Genomic DNA, 17,005 nt, shown 5'->3' on the forward strand with positions numbered 1-17,005 from the left:
GGTGACGGAGGGGTCGCTGGTGACCTTCAGGGGGGCTCGTGCCGTGGCGTGGGCCATGGGATCAGCGCGTGGCTCGGGAAGTGAACGCAAAGTCAGTCGGCGGTGACACGAGACGTGAAGAAGGATCGTGGTTTCGAGACTCTCGTCGGTTGAGGGGAGACGAAAGACCAGGCGGCAGATCTGAAGGAAGGGACGCTTACTCCCCTACCTGAGGCTTTCTAGCTACTTCCCTGCCTGTAGCCTCTGCCCCTTGGCCGTCTCTCACGCGCATCCCTGTTCGTATGCCTTTATCATAGCACTTCCCCCTCAGAGACCCTCCCTGGCCTTCCGTGAGACAAGCAATGTAAACTTTATTTTCAAGCTATCTTTCTTTCTTGAACTCTGACAAGTCTGGACTGCTTCACTGAAGCAGTGATTAAACGATTGTCAGTGGTTTCCAAAAATTTTAAGCAGCAGCGTTCTTTTTTCTAACAAAGTCCTATGTTAGAACCTAAATTTCTCAGCCCTAAATATGTAATATACAAAATATATTTTTTTACTTTTATAAATTTATTTAGTAAACACACTCTGTAACAGCTTCTTGTAAAATCAATTTGTAAGGGCAATGATGATATTTTGAGGAACACAAATATTGGAAAATGGAGTTTATGGAAGGCAGATGCAGTCTGACATCTAAATCTAACACTAATTTATTTTCCTTGCTTTCGTTGGGCAAGGTGAGCAAACACTGTGATTTATAAAGATAAACAGTAGTATATTTGCCCGCACCATTGTGTCTGAGCAGACATGCACAGGCCGGAATTTTCCAAAGACCAAAGCAGAACTGGCACTCCTAATCCATGAGACACAGACAAGAAGTTGAAATGTATGCAGAGAAATGGCCAAGGAAACTTGTTTGAAGGCCTCCTCAGGGGAAAATTACAGCACACGCTTCAACCCTTCGAAGGCCTTTAATATACACACCAGGATGACGCACGTAACACAGGTGAGTCCACGGTGGGTTTTGTTCCAGTCAGAACAAACTGGAGTCCAATATCTGCACAGCTCACAGGGAACCGCCGGGATCCCTTGGTCTCTCCAGAAAACGGGGACCTGGCAAGACTGCCCCACATTAGCCAGCAAGACAGCTAACAGCTCAGCTTCTGGAAGGAAGCAGACAGGAGCCTGGCTCTCCCTCCTTCCTCTGCTGTGTGCCTCCAGGTTGGCTACTCAGCCTTGCTGAGTCTCAGTTTGTTCATCTGTTCAATGGGAATAAAAGCGAACACACGGCTGTTGCAAGGCTTAGGAGAGAGAACACATGTCAAGCGCTCAGCCAGGTCAAAGGCCGCCTTACCATTTCATGTGTGTTTCATGGCGAATTTTAAAATGTGAGATTTATGTTTCCCGAGGTCTGGGACCACTTTGTGCATCTCCTCGTATTAATAGACGCAGAGAACTGCAGAAGTGGAGGGAGCGTAACAATGAGTTGGTCTAACACGTGCTCTGGTCTCGCAGGAGTTTGTTAATGTTCACAAGAGCAGGTTGACAGCGGCCCTAGTCTGGATTCGTCCTACCACAGCCCCTACTATGTACAGGCAGCGCATAGTAGGGCCTCGAGATGAGGGCAACTGAGGGGACACCTGAGTCCAGGAGACCCTGGCTCAGCGCCCTGGTCGGTTCAGATGGGACGCAGCCCCGTTCGTCTTTCCTCCACCTTAAATGGACAGGATCATACACTGCTACCTCCCTGCCTCCTGGACGTTTCTCGGTAGACTGTGTCTCTATTTTGTTAGCTTCATCCGACTGTCTCAGCCTGGCAGGACCGGGCGGGAAGGGTGTTAGCTGTTTAAATCAGTGACTTGGATATTTGTTTTGAGCTCTTCAAACTCAGGGGTGAGAACGCTCAGACTGTGCTTGCAGACCAATCCCCCGAACTCCATTTATCCCTGGGGCTACCAGGGCGGTCGTGGGCAGAGCGAGAGGCGGGTTTAAAGCCAAATCAACGAGCGTTTCCAGGAGGTCAGGGCTTTCACATTCAGGCCAGAAACTTGTCAGGAGCAAAGGCAGAAGAAGACAGAGCATCACTCCTTGTAATGGCAATTACCTTAATGAACTTTCTTCGCCAGGCGGGAGGGATGGCCGGGGTGGCCGTTAACTTGCGGCCTCAGTGGCTGCTACTGAGTGAGGCTGTGAAGCGGGGGCTGAAGGAGGCCACAGCAGCTGCAGCCCCGCGGCTTAATCGGTTCCACATCGTGCATTCATTCATACCTTGTCTCCACTTCAGATCTTTTCTGAAAGCAGGCAGGGTATAAATTAGAAATGAATTGGTAAATAAAATATTTGATCAAAATGGACAAGTCACACCAGCAGGGGAAATACTGCAGTAGGATGTGATTAAAACCCCTCTTTTTTGGGGCGGTCAGGAAAAATAGTGGTAACAGAATTGAAATGTTCAATCCCAAGGAGGGATTAATAAGGACCAAACCACCAGGGCAGACCCAATTATGTGTTAGCCAAGGAGAGGATGCCGTGTGTCTCGGACCCCCTAGATACTTGGGCAGAGGCTAAGTGAGGACCGGACAGGACACTGGTTACACAGGTGGGAAACCGTCAGCCTTGTTCTCATTCCGGTTCTGGCGCCAGTTAACCAGATCTTGGGAAGCAAGTCCTTCTCGGGTCTTCGGTCTTTTCTTCTGTACAGTGGCCACAGGAGAGGGATAAAGAGGAAGAATCAGGAACATGGATCCAGCCTCTATTTAAGATTTTGACGCCGTCTTCATCCCGGATACTTTGCCATAATTTTGATTTTAAAAAATCACACATCACCTACCCAAAAGAACGTAAAGCAAGCTCCCAAAGACGTATTTGTACATCCATGTTCATAGCAGCATTATTCACAGTAGCCAAGAGGTGGAAGCAACCCAAGCGTCCACTGAGGCATGAACGCGTAAACAAACCTGATGTACCCGTACAGTGAAGTGTTGTTCGGGCTTAAAGAGGAATGAAATCTGACGCAGGCTATGACGTGGATGAACCCTGAGGACATTACGCCAGGTGAAATAAGACACACAGAAGAGCAAATAGTGTATGATTCCACTCCTATGAGGCACCAGGGTAGTCAAATTCAGAGAAACAGAACGTAGATGGTGGTCAGGATGGGCGGGGAGTTGTTGAAGGCGACAGAGTCTCTGTTTGGGAGATGAACAGAGTCCTGGGAACTGGCCGCACATGTAACATGACTGAGCCGGGCACTTAAAAATAATTCCGATGGTAGATTTTATGCTGTGTCTGTTTCACCACATTTCTTAAAACGTCTCACACTTCAATATTATTTATCTGGACTGAGTTGCTCGTCCTGGCTCCCTTACCTCATGGGATCTGATGAATTTAGAAAGCTGAGAACGTGAGAGCGTTATGGAACCTCAGGGTTGGATGATTTTTCCGTTTGTGCCCGTCCCGCTTGGCTGCTAACTGCCCGCCTCAGAGCCAGTGGCGCGGTGTCCTGCTGCGGGCCCGTCGGCAGGCCCCTGGCCGAGCGCTGCGGTGAAGCCCGGGGCCGCCCCGAATCCTGAGCCCCACCCATCACAACGTCCTTCCCGCGAGCATCGGTGAGCGGACTGGAGACAAAAAGACGTCTTCCCTCGTTGGTTTCGTTGATCTCTTTGTTTTTCAGCGCTGGGCTCTGTTCTGCTCTGTCGAGCTGTCTTCTTCCCACAGCAGAAGCTGGAGCAGACGCGGCTGTGTGCCGCCCGGCTGGAGCCGGCCGACCCTGCCTGCAGAGCAGTTCCAGGCCTGCTTACATGTCTCTCGAAAGAGCTAGACGCTGGGAAACCAATGTATTCTGCAATGGAAAGGAATATTCAGTGGATATTCCACTCAGAGTGATTTTGGCTGCTAAAAATACAGCTATGTAGGTGGAAATACAAAACGCACACCAGTCTAATTCCCCTAAAAGTAATAATAACAATAAAAACAATAATACTGGACTCCAAAATGGAGTTTGTGGGACAACAGCACCCTTCTTACTCACAAAACCGTGGCCCCAACTCCCAGGCTGGCGTGGACGCTGATCTCCTAGCCGCTCATCCGGAGCAAGTGGCCCTCAGGCTCTACCTGTGTGTCCTCGGGACGCGTGCGCCCTTGGCTGCAGGACCAAGCAGCCTCCTCTGGGCCTCGCCCGCCACCCGCCCTTCTCGGCAGCGCCCACCCTCTGATGTCACCCCTGCTCTCCTTGACCCTTTCGGCTTCACAGCCACGCACGGGGCATGTGCACGTTCCCTGACTCAAAAGCAGGCTGGGCTGGGCCCTGTCGGCCCCTCCAAGCGCAGCCCGGAGCCCTGAGATGTCAGAGGGCGATCTTCACCAGCCCCACCATGGTCGCTACCCAGACGCCCCAGCCTCCGACTCCTCCCTTCTAAATTGTTCTCAGCAGAGCGATCTAGTTGCTTTCCTCTCACCTTACAGATGCGAACAGTTAGGGGTTAATAAGCTGGCCGGTGAGAGTAGTTACTTCAGTTACCGGCCTGACGTTGCAGGCCAGTCTTAACCCGGCCTGGAAGCGGGAATTAGCCATCGGAGGGGTGTGGCTGTGTCTTGGTGGACTCGCTCCTGGACCAGATTCCAGCCAGGCCAATCCCAGCCCTCCTCTCCATGCCACCTTGGCCTAGAACGATGCGAACAGACACTAACACAGTTTCTAACAGCTCAAGGCCGCACCCCTAGGATGACCCCAGCCCCCCTTGAAGTGTCTGCCTGAGAAAATTCAAGGTTGCCTGTTTGTTCCAGCCAACACCCGAGGACAGGGCCCTCGTCTCCAAGCCTCTGTTAGCGGGTCAGCGCCTAACTTCGATCATCTCCAGTTCGCCCAGCCCCTTCCAGCCCTTCGCGACCTTTGGCTTCTCTGACTCTGTGCGGCCCTCCTCACCCCTCCCTCGCTCACCCTTTAAACCTCCCGGTCACCTCTGTGCACACAGTTGAGTTCAATTCATCCCAGACTCTTCCTGCGGCAGTAGTGCCTTACTGATCAAAATCTGTCCTGACCACTTTAACTGTGGCCTTGTTTATCTTTGGCAGTTCTGATAAAACCTTGCTTATGGACACTGAAATTTGCATTTCATGAAATTTTCACATCACAAAATCTTTTTCTTCTTTCGATTTTTCTTGACTATTTAAAACTATAGAAACCATTCTTAGCAGGCAACGGGCCCCAGTTGACCCACGGCCGGTGGTTTGCTGCCCCTTCTCTGCAAGAAAGGTGTTGACGTGGACCCCTGGTGCACGGTGAAGGTAAAGGGCAGAGGGGTCCTCTCTGCACACCGTGTCTGACTTACCATCTCTGAGGGCTGGCCAAGTACGGTGAGGTTTGAAGGCGCAAGGGTGTAAATTATGAAACTCCAGTGGCCCTATGTGTCTAGCTGCTAAGCCCTCCTTCCTGATGTTCATTGCAACAAAAAGCCAGTGTCTGAAATCAGACCCTTGCAGCTGTGCGGCTGGAGTGCCGTGTTAGCACTGGGATGCCTAGCGTGCTGGGAGCTCTGGAAATAACCCTCTGTATTTTTAACGCCCTTGGCTAGTCAGACCGCCTCTGGTTTCTCCCAAAGACAACCCCAGGGCCCAGAGTTACCAACTGTAATTCAGAACCTCTAAGTCTCGCTGCTAAGCAGACCCTCTGTCCCTCTCATCCCCACAAAAGTCCTCAACATCCCCGGGGGCTATGCCTTCACTTCCCCTGCTGGGTCAAGGGGCCCCTGGGCTGTGGTCAGGAACCCAACAATTTCTTCGCAAGGTCAAGGAAAAAGCAAGATTTTGAAGAGGTTTTATTTCAAGCCACAGAGTCTAACCAGTTAAAAACTGCTTGTTGGGTCTCCCAGAAGCCAAGGAGGGGCTGTTCGGGTCACCAGGAAGGAAAGAGGGTCTGGCCATTCGCACAGCTGGACGCCCAGAACAGGTAGACGGCCCACAGAGGACAGTCGGTGGGCTTATCGAGGACAGCCGGGCACTCCAGCGGGAGGTCGGGCCTCTCCAGGCGCCTGTGCACCTGCTTTCCACCTGCACGGGGCAGGTCTGGGCCACCGCCACTTGCGGGCTTCACCACCCAGAGAAGTGCTCAGACAGGGCGAGCAGCTGTGCTGCGGGGGAAGGGGCAGGTGGGAACGGGGAGAAGTAACGCTCCCGCCTCCTTCTCAAACGTTCTGGGCTGGGCTCGGCTTCCTTCGGGACAGGGGCCCAAGAGGGCTAGTGCTCGGGGTCGGCGTCCATGCAGGACTCCCAGGGGTTCTGGGGCATCCGCGGCAGGGAGAAGAGCAGGAGAGCTAGGCCGCCGAGGAAGAGGAGGCCGAAGGCCGCGCAGGCGCAGGCGAAGGACCAGGAGTAATAGTACTTGATCCAGACGGTGTCCTCGCTGTCGACCATGCGCTTCACCGACTGCCGTGTGACCTCCACCGAGACGAAGATGCAGAGACCTGGGGGCAGAGCTGGACTCAGGGCCCCGGGCGCCCCCCGCCCCGCGTCAGCTGGGGCTTCTGCGTGGGCTTCAAGGTGGAGACCCCGCCGGGGGAGAGGCAGGGGCGTGAAACGGCCCCGAGACCGAGGTCCCGAACGGGAAGCTGCAGAAGTGCGCCCTTTCGTTCCTTCTTTCCTTAGCACTATTTTAAAGTTAATTTAAATTTTTGTTAGTAATTAGCATCCTCCCCGCCTTGAGGATTGTCTTGGTCAGAAATGGACAGATTGCCGAGATCTGCCCCCTCCCGGCCCACCGGCCCTGGCGGAAGCCCTGGGCAAGCTTGCCCCTGGGTGGAGCCTGGGAATCTGTCCACACCCAGGCCCCAGGTAGGCATGAGAACGGGGTCGAAGCATCCCCCCAGACCCGGCACCCGGACAGGAGCCCCCGTCCTACCCGCAAAGGCGAAGAACATGGACGCTGGCCTCAGCAGGTAGTCGCGCTTCTTCCCGAAGGACAGGAGCACGCAGATGGTTCCCGCGATGGTGAAGCCCAGGCTGAAGACGGCGATGGCCGCGGCCGAGATGCTGTACTCTGTGGCACACAAGGGGGCAGGGATGCCAGGGCCTCAGAGGGGCCTCATCCCCTGCACCTTTCGCCACCACTGGCTGTGCCTGCAGCCAGGTAAGTGAGTACCACATTCTACTATTCCCTTTTCCCAGGTGAGGAAACTGAGATCCGAGAGATTAAACCACTCCTTCAGAGGCGCACAGTGGCTAAGGGGTGGGACCAGGATGTGCACACGACCTAATTCCTTCTCGCAGGTCAGACACCAAACTGAAGTTCCTCCCTCCAGGGGCAGAGGCCTCGGAAGGAAGCGTGAGATCTGCGGCTGGAGACCTTTCTGGAGCAGAAACCTTCCTCCGAGTGTCAGGGCAGAAGGTGGCACCCAGGCTGGCGTGGTCTGTCCTGGGACTGGCAAGCAGCCTCTGGACGGATGACGGAGTGTGGCTTGTTACAGAGCTCGGTGCCCAAGAGGATCTGCGTGTGTGTGTGCCAGAGTGTGTGCACCGGTGCATATGTGTGCATGTGTGTGCATGCGTGTGTGTTTGCATGTGTGTGCATGTGTGCGTGTGTGTGCATACCCATGCCGTGTGCAGTCTTCTGTACACAAGCACATGCGGGTCTCTACTCAGTCCAGGGGGTGCCTCTGAGCTCGGTGGTTCCCACCAGGGCACGTGTGCCTCAGGGGCCCTCACGCATCTGCCCCAGTCCCCACCCTCTGCTTCTCGGGGAGTGACTCACAGGCGAGGGAGGGACTCAGACAGACTCCCCGCACACTCTGAGCTGCCAGCCCTGCAGACCATCACAGGGATCTGGCATCCTTGTTCCATTGTCAGAGCTCCTGTGACAGTGGCGTCCCTCGGGCTCTGTGGGGAAATGGACTCCTGCCCTCTGGGAGCTACCAGGCAAGTCTCTTTTACAAACTCGCCCGAGCCCTGATGCAGGGATGCTCAGGGCGCCTGGAGATGGGTGACGCTGTCTCGGGGGCACAGAGGGTGGCCAGGCTGCCGCTCAGATGCATCGGGAGGGGCTGCTCGCCATCAAGATCCGGAAGTCGGGGCCTTTGCACCCGTGACTTTCCGGTTCAGCAGCGCGACGGGAGCCACGTTTCCTCCCCTCCTTGCTCTCCACACGGGCTCACCTTTCTGAGTGGTAACTTCGAAGATCTCCGAGCTCTCGCCTGGGTTAAAATGCCTGAAGTAGGAACAGTTTTTCTCTGCAAAGGAGGGAGACGGCCTATGAGTTGAGAGAAAGGGCTGCAGCCGGGGCAGGAGCTCAGCCCAGAGAGGGCGGGTGCAGCCCCCCCGGGGGCTTCTGCTCCCCAAACCCTGACTCTGGGCTGAAACACACATCTTTCACTAACCCTTAGACCAAAATGTTGGTAGGAAAGAGGGTTGCATAAGAGGCTGGGAGATCATCAGGGAGCTGAGGCTAACTGAGTCCAGGGGGCAGAGAGCACTGGGGTACTGAGCCCATTAGGCAGACAGGGAAACTGAGGCCCAGAGATCAAGTCATCTGTTAGGGGGTACAGGACCCATGGTCAAGCAAGGGCCAAACAGTGGTTCTCAGCCAGGGCTGATCCTGCCCCCAGAGGACACTGGGCAGTGTCTGGAGACATTTTCATGTCACAACTGGGCAGGGCTGCTACCGGCATCCAGTGGGTAGAGGCCCGGGATGTGCTGAGCGTCCTACCATGTACAGGACAGCCCCCTACAGCACAGAATTACAGGCCCCCACATGTCAGTAGTGGTGAGTCAGCAGTGGTTCACATCCAGTCTAGGGCTGGGTTTCTTATCTGCATCCAGGCCCACCCTGAGGCACTGGGTGTGACCTGGGAAGCAAAGTGTTTTTCAAGAACTTTCCAGGAGATTCTGGTGTTCAGCCAGGTTTAGAAGCCTGGCTCCCGGCCCCTTGAAATGCCCTTCAAAGGGCTTTTCTGAGTGGGCCCTCTATATGGACTTGGGTGAAGGGCAGAGAACCTCTAACCGAGGGCCAAACGTGATCAAAAGCTCATTTCATTGGGCCCTCAACGCCTGTGGCCATAGAAACAGCCCAGATAAGACCTCCCCAGGTGAGTTGCTTCCCCACCCAATTAGTGTCAGAAAAACCACAGACGATCTGTGCTGGCAGTAGGACCAAAAATATGGATTTGATAGGGGGCAGAGGAAGAACTCAGAACAAAGAAATTCACACTGATTTTCAATATAATTTCTCTTCCATTCTTCTCCTTTAATCTCTCTTATAACTAGATATACTGTAAAATCAAAGGATAGTCTTATTGCTTATTGAATACAGTTTAATATTCTATACTCTTGATTTAGGAAGTAGATGAATGGATTATTTTATACTATTTTGTTTCTTAAAAAAAAAAACTAAATTAGGTTGCTTTTTATTTCTGTGAGGCCCTTCACTGAATTCTTTTTCCTGCGGATCCTTGAACCTCAATAGAAAAACATCTCTGCTCCTAGTTTATATGGCATCTAGTTTGTGCATCCATTTCTTTACCTACATGCAAATGATCACCAGGTGTTTGATGCCTAGTTTCTTTTGGAAACAAACCTGAGGTTTGCGAAGTCATAGCTTTCATTGGGGTCCAGGCTTCCGTCTGCCTGACCTGTATAACCTTGTTCCACTGAAGCCTGTGGCCTCCATTTCCGCTCCCCCAATGTCAGGGTTACTTCTGCTCCCCTAAGTCCAGGAAGAGAGTGACCCCGGGAGATGGAGCCTGGTTTAGCAGCAGTAAATGTTCCATGAGGTAAACAGCCTTTTCTCTGAGCGTCTATATTTAAATCCCTTTCCTTTTGAGCCGAGTTGCCTGGGGTGTGTGACTGCCGCTGGTGACTCAGGAGATGCTGTGCTTTTCTCTCTCGCAGCTTCTGCTGTTACTTTAAAGCATGATGGAACCCTCTCATATGTGTTAGATTAGTAGCTATAGATTCTCTTGAATCCCTGCTTCAAAATGGCTCATGTCTCCCTCTGGACGGAGGAAAACTTCTGTTTCCTTCTTTAAGAGCCAATCTCGGTCGTCACTGAAAACCCTCTGAAAAGAACTGACTGAATTCAAGTGTGCTTCACGGTCAGTTCCCTCCCTGACGACGCACAAGCCGAGTTAAAAGCGTCCATTCAGCGCGCAAGGCCCGGAGATAGAGGCCCATCGGAAGCCCGGCCAAGGCCCAGCTGTCCAGCAGGTCCGCGTGGCCAAGGCTCCTCTTGCACAGGTAGTGCTCGGGGTGTCGGCCCCCCGCCAGACAAACGCCGGGCTCCTGGGGGAGCCACCCTGCAGACTCGGGGGTGGGGACGTGGGCCCAGGTTCAGTCTTCCCTCCCTCCCCTCCTCTCTCCAATGCTCTCTGGGGGCGCTGGGGGGCACCCATGCGGGGCACCTGGAAGCCTCAGCTTCTCTTTCATGTGGCTGGTCCTCGGGCTTGAGGATGGGCGAGCCAACCCCGTCTGCTCTCTTGGACGTAGCACACGAGGAAGGCCAGCGGCCTCTGAGCCAGGAGAAGCGTCCGCTGCACGGCCCCGTGGCTGCCCGTTGGAGACCACAGCCCCTTTGCGGTCCCGTTCGGGATAAATCAGCTCGGGCACCTGCCAGTGTCACTCAAGAACTGCCCAGGGTCCTGTTGGGATGGGCAGTCCCCGCCCCCGCCCCTTAGCCTGGGTGCTGTCTGGGTGAACCGCATCAAGGGCAACTTGAAAAGGAAGGACGTTTGAGATGGGCCTGCGTGGGTAGCGGGCGGGAGGGAGGGACCGCGTGCAGACTGTGAGCCTTCTCGCCTCTGCCTCTCTGACGTCCCTCTGCCCCCTGCGCCCGGTCTACATCCCACCTGCTCAGCACCTGCAGCTGTGCCTCATGGGCTCCAGCCCCTTCACTGGGCAGAAGGAGCAAGTGCTTTGGACCAGGTTGGCGGAGATACCAACACTGGGGTGGTGACCTGGGACCAGGATTGAGCACCGAGGCTCCTCCAGCCTCCTTGCGTCTGCAAATGGCTCACAGTGATTTTAATATTTGTATTTCTTTTTTTCTGTGTTTCAGAAATGTCTACCATGGACAGTCGTAAGACTCAGTGATCTAAAATCTTTAAGTGGATTATTCCTTTAAAAAATGTCATAAATCAGTTATTGGGGTTGGACTATTCTGCTCACCAAAGATTCTGATTAAGGGAGGGACTGACTTTGCAGAACCGTATCTGCCAATCTCAGAGAACTGGAACAGAAGGCATATTTAGCTCCAAGCCGAACCGGAGTTAATATAGATCTTTCTCTGATAGTTGGCACAGCTTGTATGATTAGGGGATGCCTCTGGGTATCACTGAGAATGTATCAACCCAATGCTGGTTGATGCAGACTTTGATACGTTAAAAAAACCACCTCGCTGATTTGCACACAACCAAGGGAACGAGGGCTCTGGGGGTCGGAAGAAACGTTTCACCCACTTGTTACTTGCATCAGTGCCAGGGTTGTCTTCACCCTTTTTGTAAAAGAAGTTCTTGATGCTCCCGATAGTGGTTTCTCTGTGCTCTGTGTTCCCCCGTCCCTCTGATTGAAAGGGGTTGGAGAAATCCTCAAGACCTGACCCCAGGGCCTCAGAGCATTGCTGTTGTATGGGGGAGAAGTCTAGTTATGGCCAGTCTCCAGCATGGGCTCCTGCGGATGGGAAAGGGAGCCTCTGAGATTCTTGGGGTCACAGGAGTGTCGTGTTCTTTCATTTGGGCTCCAGTCCGGCCCCACGTACTAGGAGAGAAGATGGGCCACTAGAGAAACTGGGCACTGCTGCTGCCTTGTGCTCAAGAGGCAGAGTCGGAAAAGAAAGAACATTCCACCCAGACCAAGGGCGAGGGATGACCCTTCTGAGGACTCACTGGGCTTGCAGACAGGCAGCTCCTCTGACAACTGGGAAGCCCCTGCTCTCACTCTGGAGACGCTGGAATTGACCTCAGATACGGATGCTGTGCGTGGCAGTCCTTCGAAGACTCGCGGTCGGTGGAAAACCCAAATTGGACCGTTTGTGTCCTCAGAGCCTCCAGCTCTCTGCGCTGAGCGCGACCTTGAAAAGCTTCCTCTGCTTCACCAGCGCTCGATGCCGCTTCCGCTAAATCACGTCGTGTCAAAGCTGGTCCTGATGTGTCTGCTCGGGTCAGCAGCTCCTGGGAAGGGTGTTTGTGCCTGCGGTGGAGGGTGTGGGGAGGGACCGCAGAGCAAAGAAACTCTGGATTGGAGACCTGAGCCTCGGAGAGACGCCTCTGAGCCTCAGTTTTCTCACACGTGGAATGAGGACCGTCTGTAGAATCCAAGTCTCCTCACCGGGTGGTTGTAATAAGTAGTGTCATGTAGCAACTAAGGTGAATGTTAGGCGTATGGGTCCTGGCTGCTCTGCCATGGTAACTGTGTGACCTCGGCCAAGTTACTCAACTTCTTCGTCCCTTGTTTTCTTTATCTGTAAGATTGGCTGATGATAATAGTATGGACCTTGTCAAGGATTTTGTGAGGATCTGATGATTCTGATTACTGTCTAACTGTCTATCTGTCTATCTGTCATCATCTGTCATCCCACTGCCCTCTGGCCTCCATGGTTTCTAGGAAAATTAAGCTGTTTAATCTTACTAAGCATGTCTTGTCCGTGATGAGTTGCTTCCTCTTGTTGCTTACAGAATTCTGTGCCTTATCTTTCAGTGGTTTGATCATGACGTGCCTAGGTATGAATCTATTCTGCTTGGAGTTCATTAAGCTTCATGAATTTGTAGGTTAATGTTTTTCATCAGATTTGGAAAACTTTCCGCCATTATTTTCCACGTAACCTTCCTGCTCCTCCCCCGCCCCATCTCTCTCCCTCTCTCTCTTTCTGAGATGCTATTATGCATATGTTAATACATTTGATACTGTCCCACAGGTCTCTTCATTTTTCTTTCCTGTCTGTTCCTTAGACTAGCTAATCTCAATGGACCTATCTTAAGGTTCACTGGGTTTTTTCTTCTATCTGCTGTATAACCCCTCTAGTGAATTTTTCATTTCAGCTGTTGTACTTCAAAACTCCGGAATTTCTCTTGGGTCTTTTAAAAATCGTTTATATCTCTTTATTGATATTCTCTATTTCATGAGATATCATTCTCATCTTCATTTTAGTTCTTTAAACATGGTTTCTTTCAGTTCTTTGTATCTAAAATAGCTGATTTAAAATCTTTATCTAGTAAGTCCAATATCTGGGCCTCCTTAAGGATCTATTGGCTGCATCCCCCATCCCGACCCCCACCCCATGTGAGTGCCATGCTGTTTTAGTTCTTTGCATGCCTTGTAACTTTTTTAATTTAAAACTCAACATTTTAAACAATATAATGTAGCAACGCTGGAAATTAGATGTCCACCCTTCCCCAGGGTTTGCTCCTGTGGCTGTTGGTTACTGTTGCTTGTTAAATGATATTTCTGAATTAATTTTGTGAAGTCTGTATGCACGTACGGCCACTGAAATCTCTGCTCAATTAGTTTGGTGGTCAGCTCACAGAGATTTCCTAAAATGCTTGTACCCGACACATCTCCCAGTCTTTACTGAGGGGTTTTGTGCTAAGCAGAGGACCAAGCACTCAGCTAAATAGCCTACATTTCTGCCTTAGTCTTTTTTTTCTTCCCCCCCCTTCCCTTCCTTCCTTCCTTCCTTTCCTCCTTCCTCTCTCTCTCTCTCTCTCTCTCTCTCTCTCTCTTTCTCTCTTTCTTTCTTTCTTTTCTCACACAGCTGTTGGTTTTCAAGGCTGTGACAGAGTCGGGAGGGGAGAACGGGAAGAGTGCACATTAAGACGCCACAAAGCTCATTGTTCCCACTGAGATTCACCAGTTTTTCTTGAATGAGCACTTGCTGGATTGCTGCAAGACTGGTTAATTTCTAGAGTTCTGAAAAAGTTGATTCTGACCATCTTGGCAAATGTTCTCATTGTTTTTATGGAGAAGAGGATTTTTGGAGGTACTTACCCTGTCATTTTTTCTGATGTCATCCAAAGTTAATATATGTAAGGCACTTAAAAAAACAATGTTTGGGGGACTTCCCTGGTGGTCCAGTGGTTGAGAATCTGCCTTCCAATGCAGGCAACACAGGTTGGATCCCTGGTCAAGGAACTAAGATCCCACATGCCGTGGGGCAACTAAGCCCACGTGCTGCAACTACTGTGCCCTCACGCCTCAAGTGGAGAGCCCATGTGCCACAAACTACAGAGCCCACACGCTCTGGAGCCTGCACGCCACTAGAGAGCCTGCTTGCCACAACGAAGATCCCATGTGCTGCAACTAAGACCCAACGCTGACGAAAATAAATAAATAAAATAAGTATTTAGGGAAAAAACCAAACAATGTTTGGTAGATAGTGCTATGTTTGTGTTTGCAGTTGTTGATGTTGTTGTTAATAAATGAGAGAACACAAATGAACTCTGTTTCTCCCTCTGGAAAAGAGTGATCCAACAGAACACAGGAAGGATGGGTGGGGAAGGAAAAAGATGTCCACTTGCAGAGAAAGGAGGAAAGAAGGCAGGAATACACTTCGGAAGCTTGTTGGGGGTAAGGCAGTGCTCACAAGTATGGAAGGTATGATTCTGTCCGGACCAGGATAAGACAGCCTGGAGACAGACCCTGCTCAGGCTCAAGGCCAAACCATGCTGGCTCGTCCCCTGTGGCTGGTCCACTCGCCTCCTTCCTGCCTGTCTCTCCTTGTATAGACTCGCCTCACCTCTGTCTTCTTCTGCTCTGTAAACTCACCAGGCTTTAAAAGGCTGGCGCCGAGGACCTTGACAGTGCGTTCCCATGCACGGTCCCTGGGGACTCAGTGCGTTCCCATGAACGGTCCCTGGAGACTCTGCCCTGCCCTGCCCTGCACAGCGGGTCCCATGCACGGTCCCTGGGGACTCTGCCCTGCCCTGCCCTGCAGAGCGGGCTTGGCTGGATGAGTGAGGCACCTGTTTATGGGTGTGCTCCGCAGCGGCTGAGGGGCGTGGGCATCTGGGCTATGTGATACCTTCAAGCACATGTCCGTGCCTGTTAAAGCCCTCAGGCCTGGGACTTGGTGCTTCCAAGAGAGCTGGGTGTATGTGAGTCTTCCGGGTAGAAGCAAGCAGGGCAGGGCTTTCCTGGAGCCAGCAGGAGGGGAAGGAAGAGAACGGAGCCAAGTGGCGGAAAGGGGTTTGGGCACCTTCCTCCCCACAGGGACCGCAAGATCTTCGGGGACTTAGCAGTGACTTTCTTGAAGGTAAGGGCTCCAGGAACAGCCCGTCTGATAACAGGGGAATAATTCTGAAAACCAGGTGGGATGCTGCACTCACCCTGGTCCACTGTCACCTTGGAGTGACAGCTGCAAGCACCGGAAGGGACTTTATGTTGCTGAGCCCAAGATTCGTATTTTATGGGAAGAAGCAGAGGCTGTGATGGGCTTTGTCAAGCCCCCTAGTCCTTTGGGGTCGTGGCCTCTGATTCCCCGCACAAGCCTCTTTCCTCAGCACCCGCTCTGTTTGCTATGACGGGGAGGGCTCCACGTCTGCAGAGCAGACTAGTCGCCCTCACCAGGTGTTCTGGCAAAAGAGCTCCCCTTCAACGTGCGCGTCACTCACGTGGTAGGAAACCGAGGACGGCATTTAAATCACAGTGAAAGGAAACACTTTCTAATTCCGAAGGGGTCCTAGGCCAGGGAGGTGCGCAGAAGGACCCGCAGTTCTGGCAAAAAGGCAGGTGGCTGGTCCACAGCCGGGTCCTGCCTCACAAACATGCGAGCTGTGCCGTTGCTCACGGCCCGTGCCCAGGAGGGACTCCCACTTGGTTTCATGCTCTGCTCTTGCCGTCTTGAAATTCTTAATAATCATGACAAGGAGTCATGCACTTCCATTTTGCACAGGGCCCTGTAAACTCTGTGGCCGATCCTGTCTACACTGCAGCCTGGAGGCTGGAGAATGAACTGCCCTGCCCCCCACCCCACCCCCCGCGCCGGGGGTCCCTTTCACCTGAGGACAGAGGCCTGTGTTTGCAGGGAGAGGGTGGGGCCGGGCGCAACCGGGGCCCTAGTCTGGCTTCTTTCCTGAGCCTCTGTCCGCCCATCCAGACCTCCGCCCTGGGTGCCGAGCCCCGAGCCCCAGCCGGACGCAACTACCTGCAGCTGGACGCCCTCAATGCCAGGCCGGCGCGGGCCACCGGCTGAACCGCACACCGCCCAGCTCGCGCCCCCGGGCCCACGGGCGGGCGGCCTTCCCCGGAGGGACCGGGACGGGCGGGAGGGGGGCTGGGGAGGGTACGTTACCCCCAGGCAGGGTGATGGGTCCGCAGCTCTTGTCCCTGCCGTCGCCCGGGACGATCCGCTTGGTGCAAATCCGCCAGAGGCCGAAGTGTGCCGCCTGGCAGCTGGCGTTGCGGTGCTCCACGTGGGGGCTCAGCACGGCCCAGTGGTCGGTCACCACGGCCACCAGCGCCAGCACGATCCCCGCCAGGACGCAGAGGAGGGTCAGGCGGACCTTCAGGGCCTTGGTCTGGGACATGGCGGCCACGGAGCGGCGGGCGCTGGGGCAGGCGCGGCGGCCGCGTCCTCCCGGGCGGGTGGCCGTCGCGCCGGGGCGGCGGCAGCTGTTCAGTGTGCCCGGCGGGGCCGGAGGGGGCCGGCCGTGGGCGGAGGGGCGCTGGCCGGGCTGAGCAGCTGGCCAGACGTGTCAGCGGCCTGCGGAAGCTTCTATTAATGCCCATCCCGGCGCCTCGCCGAGGACGGCTGCTCCTCGGGTTTCAGGGCCGTCTTCGCTCCTGGAGCCAGAAGCGCGCTGTGGGGGTGGGGTGGGGGGGTTGGGGGGGGGCGAGGACAGCCGGCGCTGATGTGACTGCAGACGCTCTCCTCGGGGGACCTGAGCTGGGAGGGGCGAGGGGCAGGCAGCCGGGGCCGGCTGTGCGAGCATCTTCCTTCTGGGGCCGGAAGGACCCCGGGGGACGCAGACTGTGTAGCCTCTGTCCTTGCACCGGGCGGGCCGGTCACCGGGGGGTGGGGGGTGAATGGGTCCTCGTCCCGGGGTTCTGGGGG

The 17,005-nt window shown here is 53.9% G+C and overlaps 1 protein-coding gene across 1 annotated transcript; it reads right to left on the reverse strand.

The window, feature by feature from the left end:
* Nucleotides 1–6,101: 6,101 nt before the first annotated feature.
* Nucleotides 6,102–16,478, reverse strand: CACNG1 (calcium voltage-gated channel auxiliary subunit gamma 1). The gene is made up of 4 exons (XM_030837964.2): nt 16,244–16,478; nt 8,124–8,198; nt 6,875–7,012; nt 6,102–6,440 (listed from the first exon to the last, which is right to left on the reverse strand). The coding sequence occupies exons 1-4, from the start codon at nt 16,476–16,478 to the stop codon at nt 6,214–6,216; spliced, it is 675 nt and encodes a 224-aa protein (XP_030693824.1). The 3' UTR covers nt 6,102–6,213.
* Nucleotides 16,479–17,005: the final 527 nt, after the last annotated feature.

This window comes from Globicephala melas, chromosome 20, assembly GCF_963455315.2.
Source record: "Globicephala melas chromosome 20, mGloMel1.2, whole genome shotgun sequence".
In the NCBI taxonomy this organism is placed as follows: domain Eukaryota; kingdom Metazoa; phylum Chordata; class Mammalia; order Artiodactyla; family Delphinidae; genus Globicephala; species Globicephala melas.

Bases quoted from the DNA above. Each gene is read 5' to 3' on its own strand.
- CACNG1 (XM_030837964.2), bottom strand. From the start codon at position 16,478: ATGTCCCAGACCAAGGCCCTGAAGGTCCGCCTGACCCTCCTCTGCGTC. The intron at 8,199-16,243 runs GTAACGTACCCT...CCTCCTTTGCAG, and splicing joins ACCCATCACCCTGCCTGGGG to AGAAAAACTGTTCCTACTTC. The intron at 7,013-8,123 runs GTGAGCCCGTGT...TGTGTGCCACAG, and splicing joins CGAAGTTACCACTCAGAAAG to AGTACAGCATCTCGGCCGCG.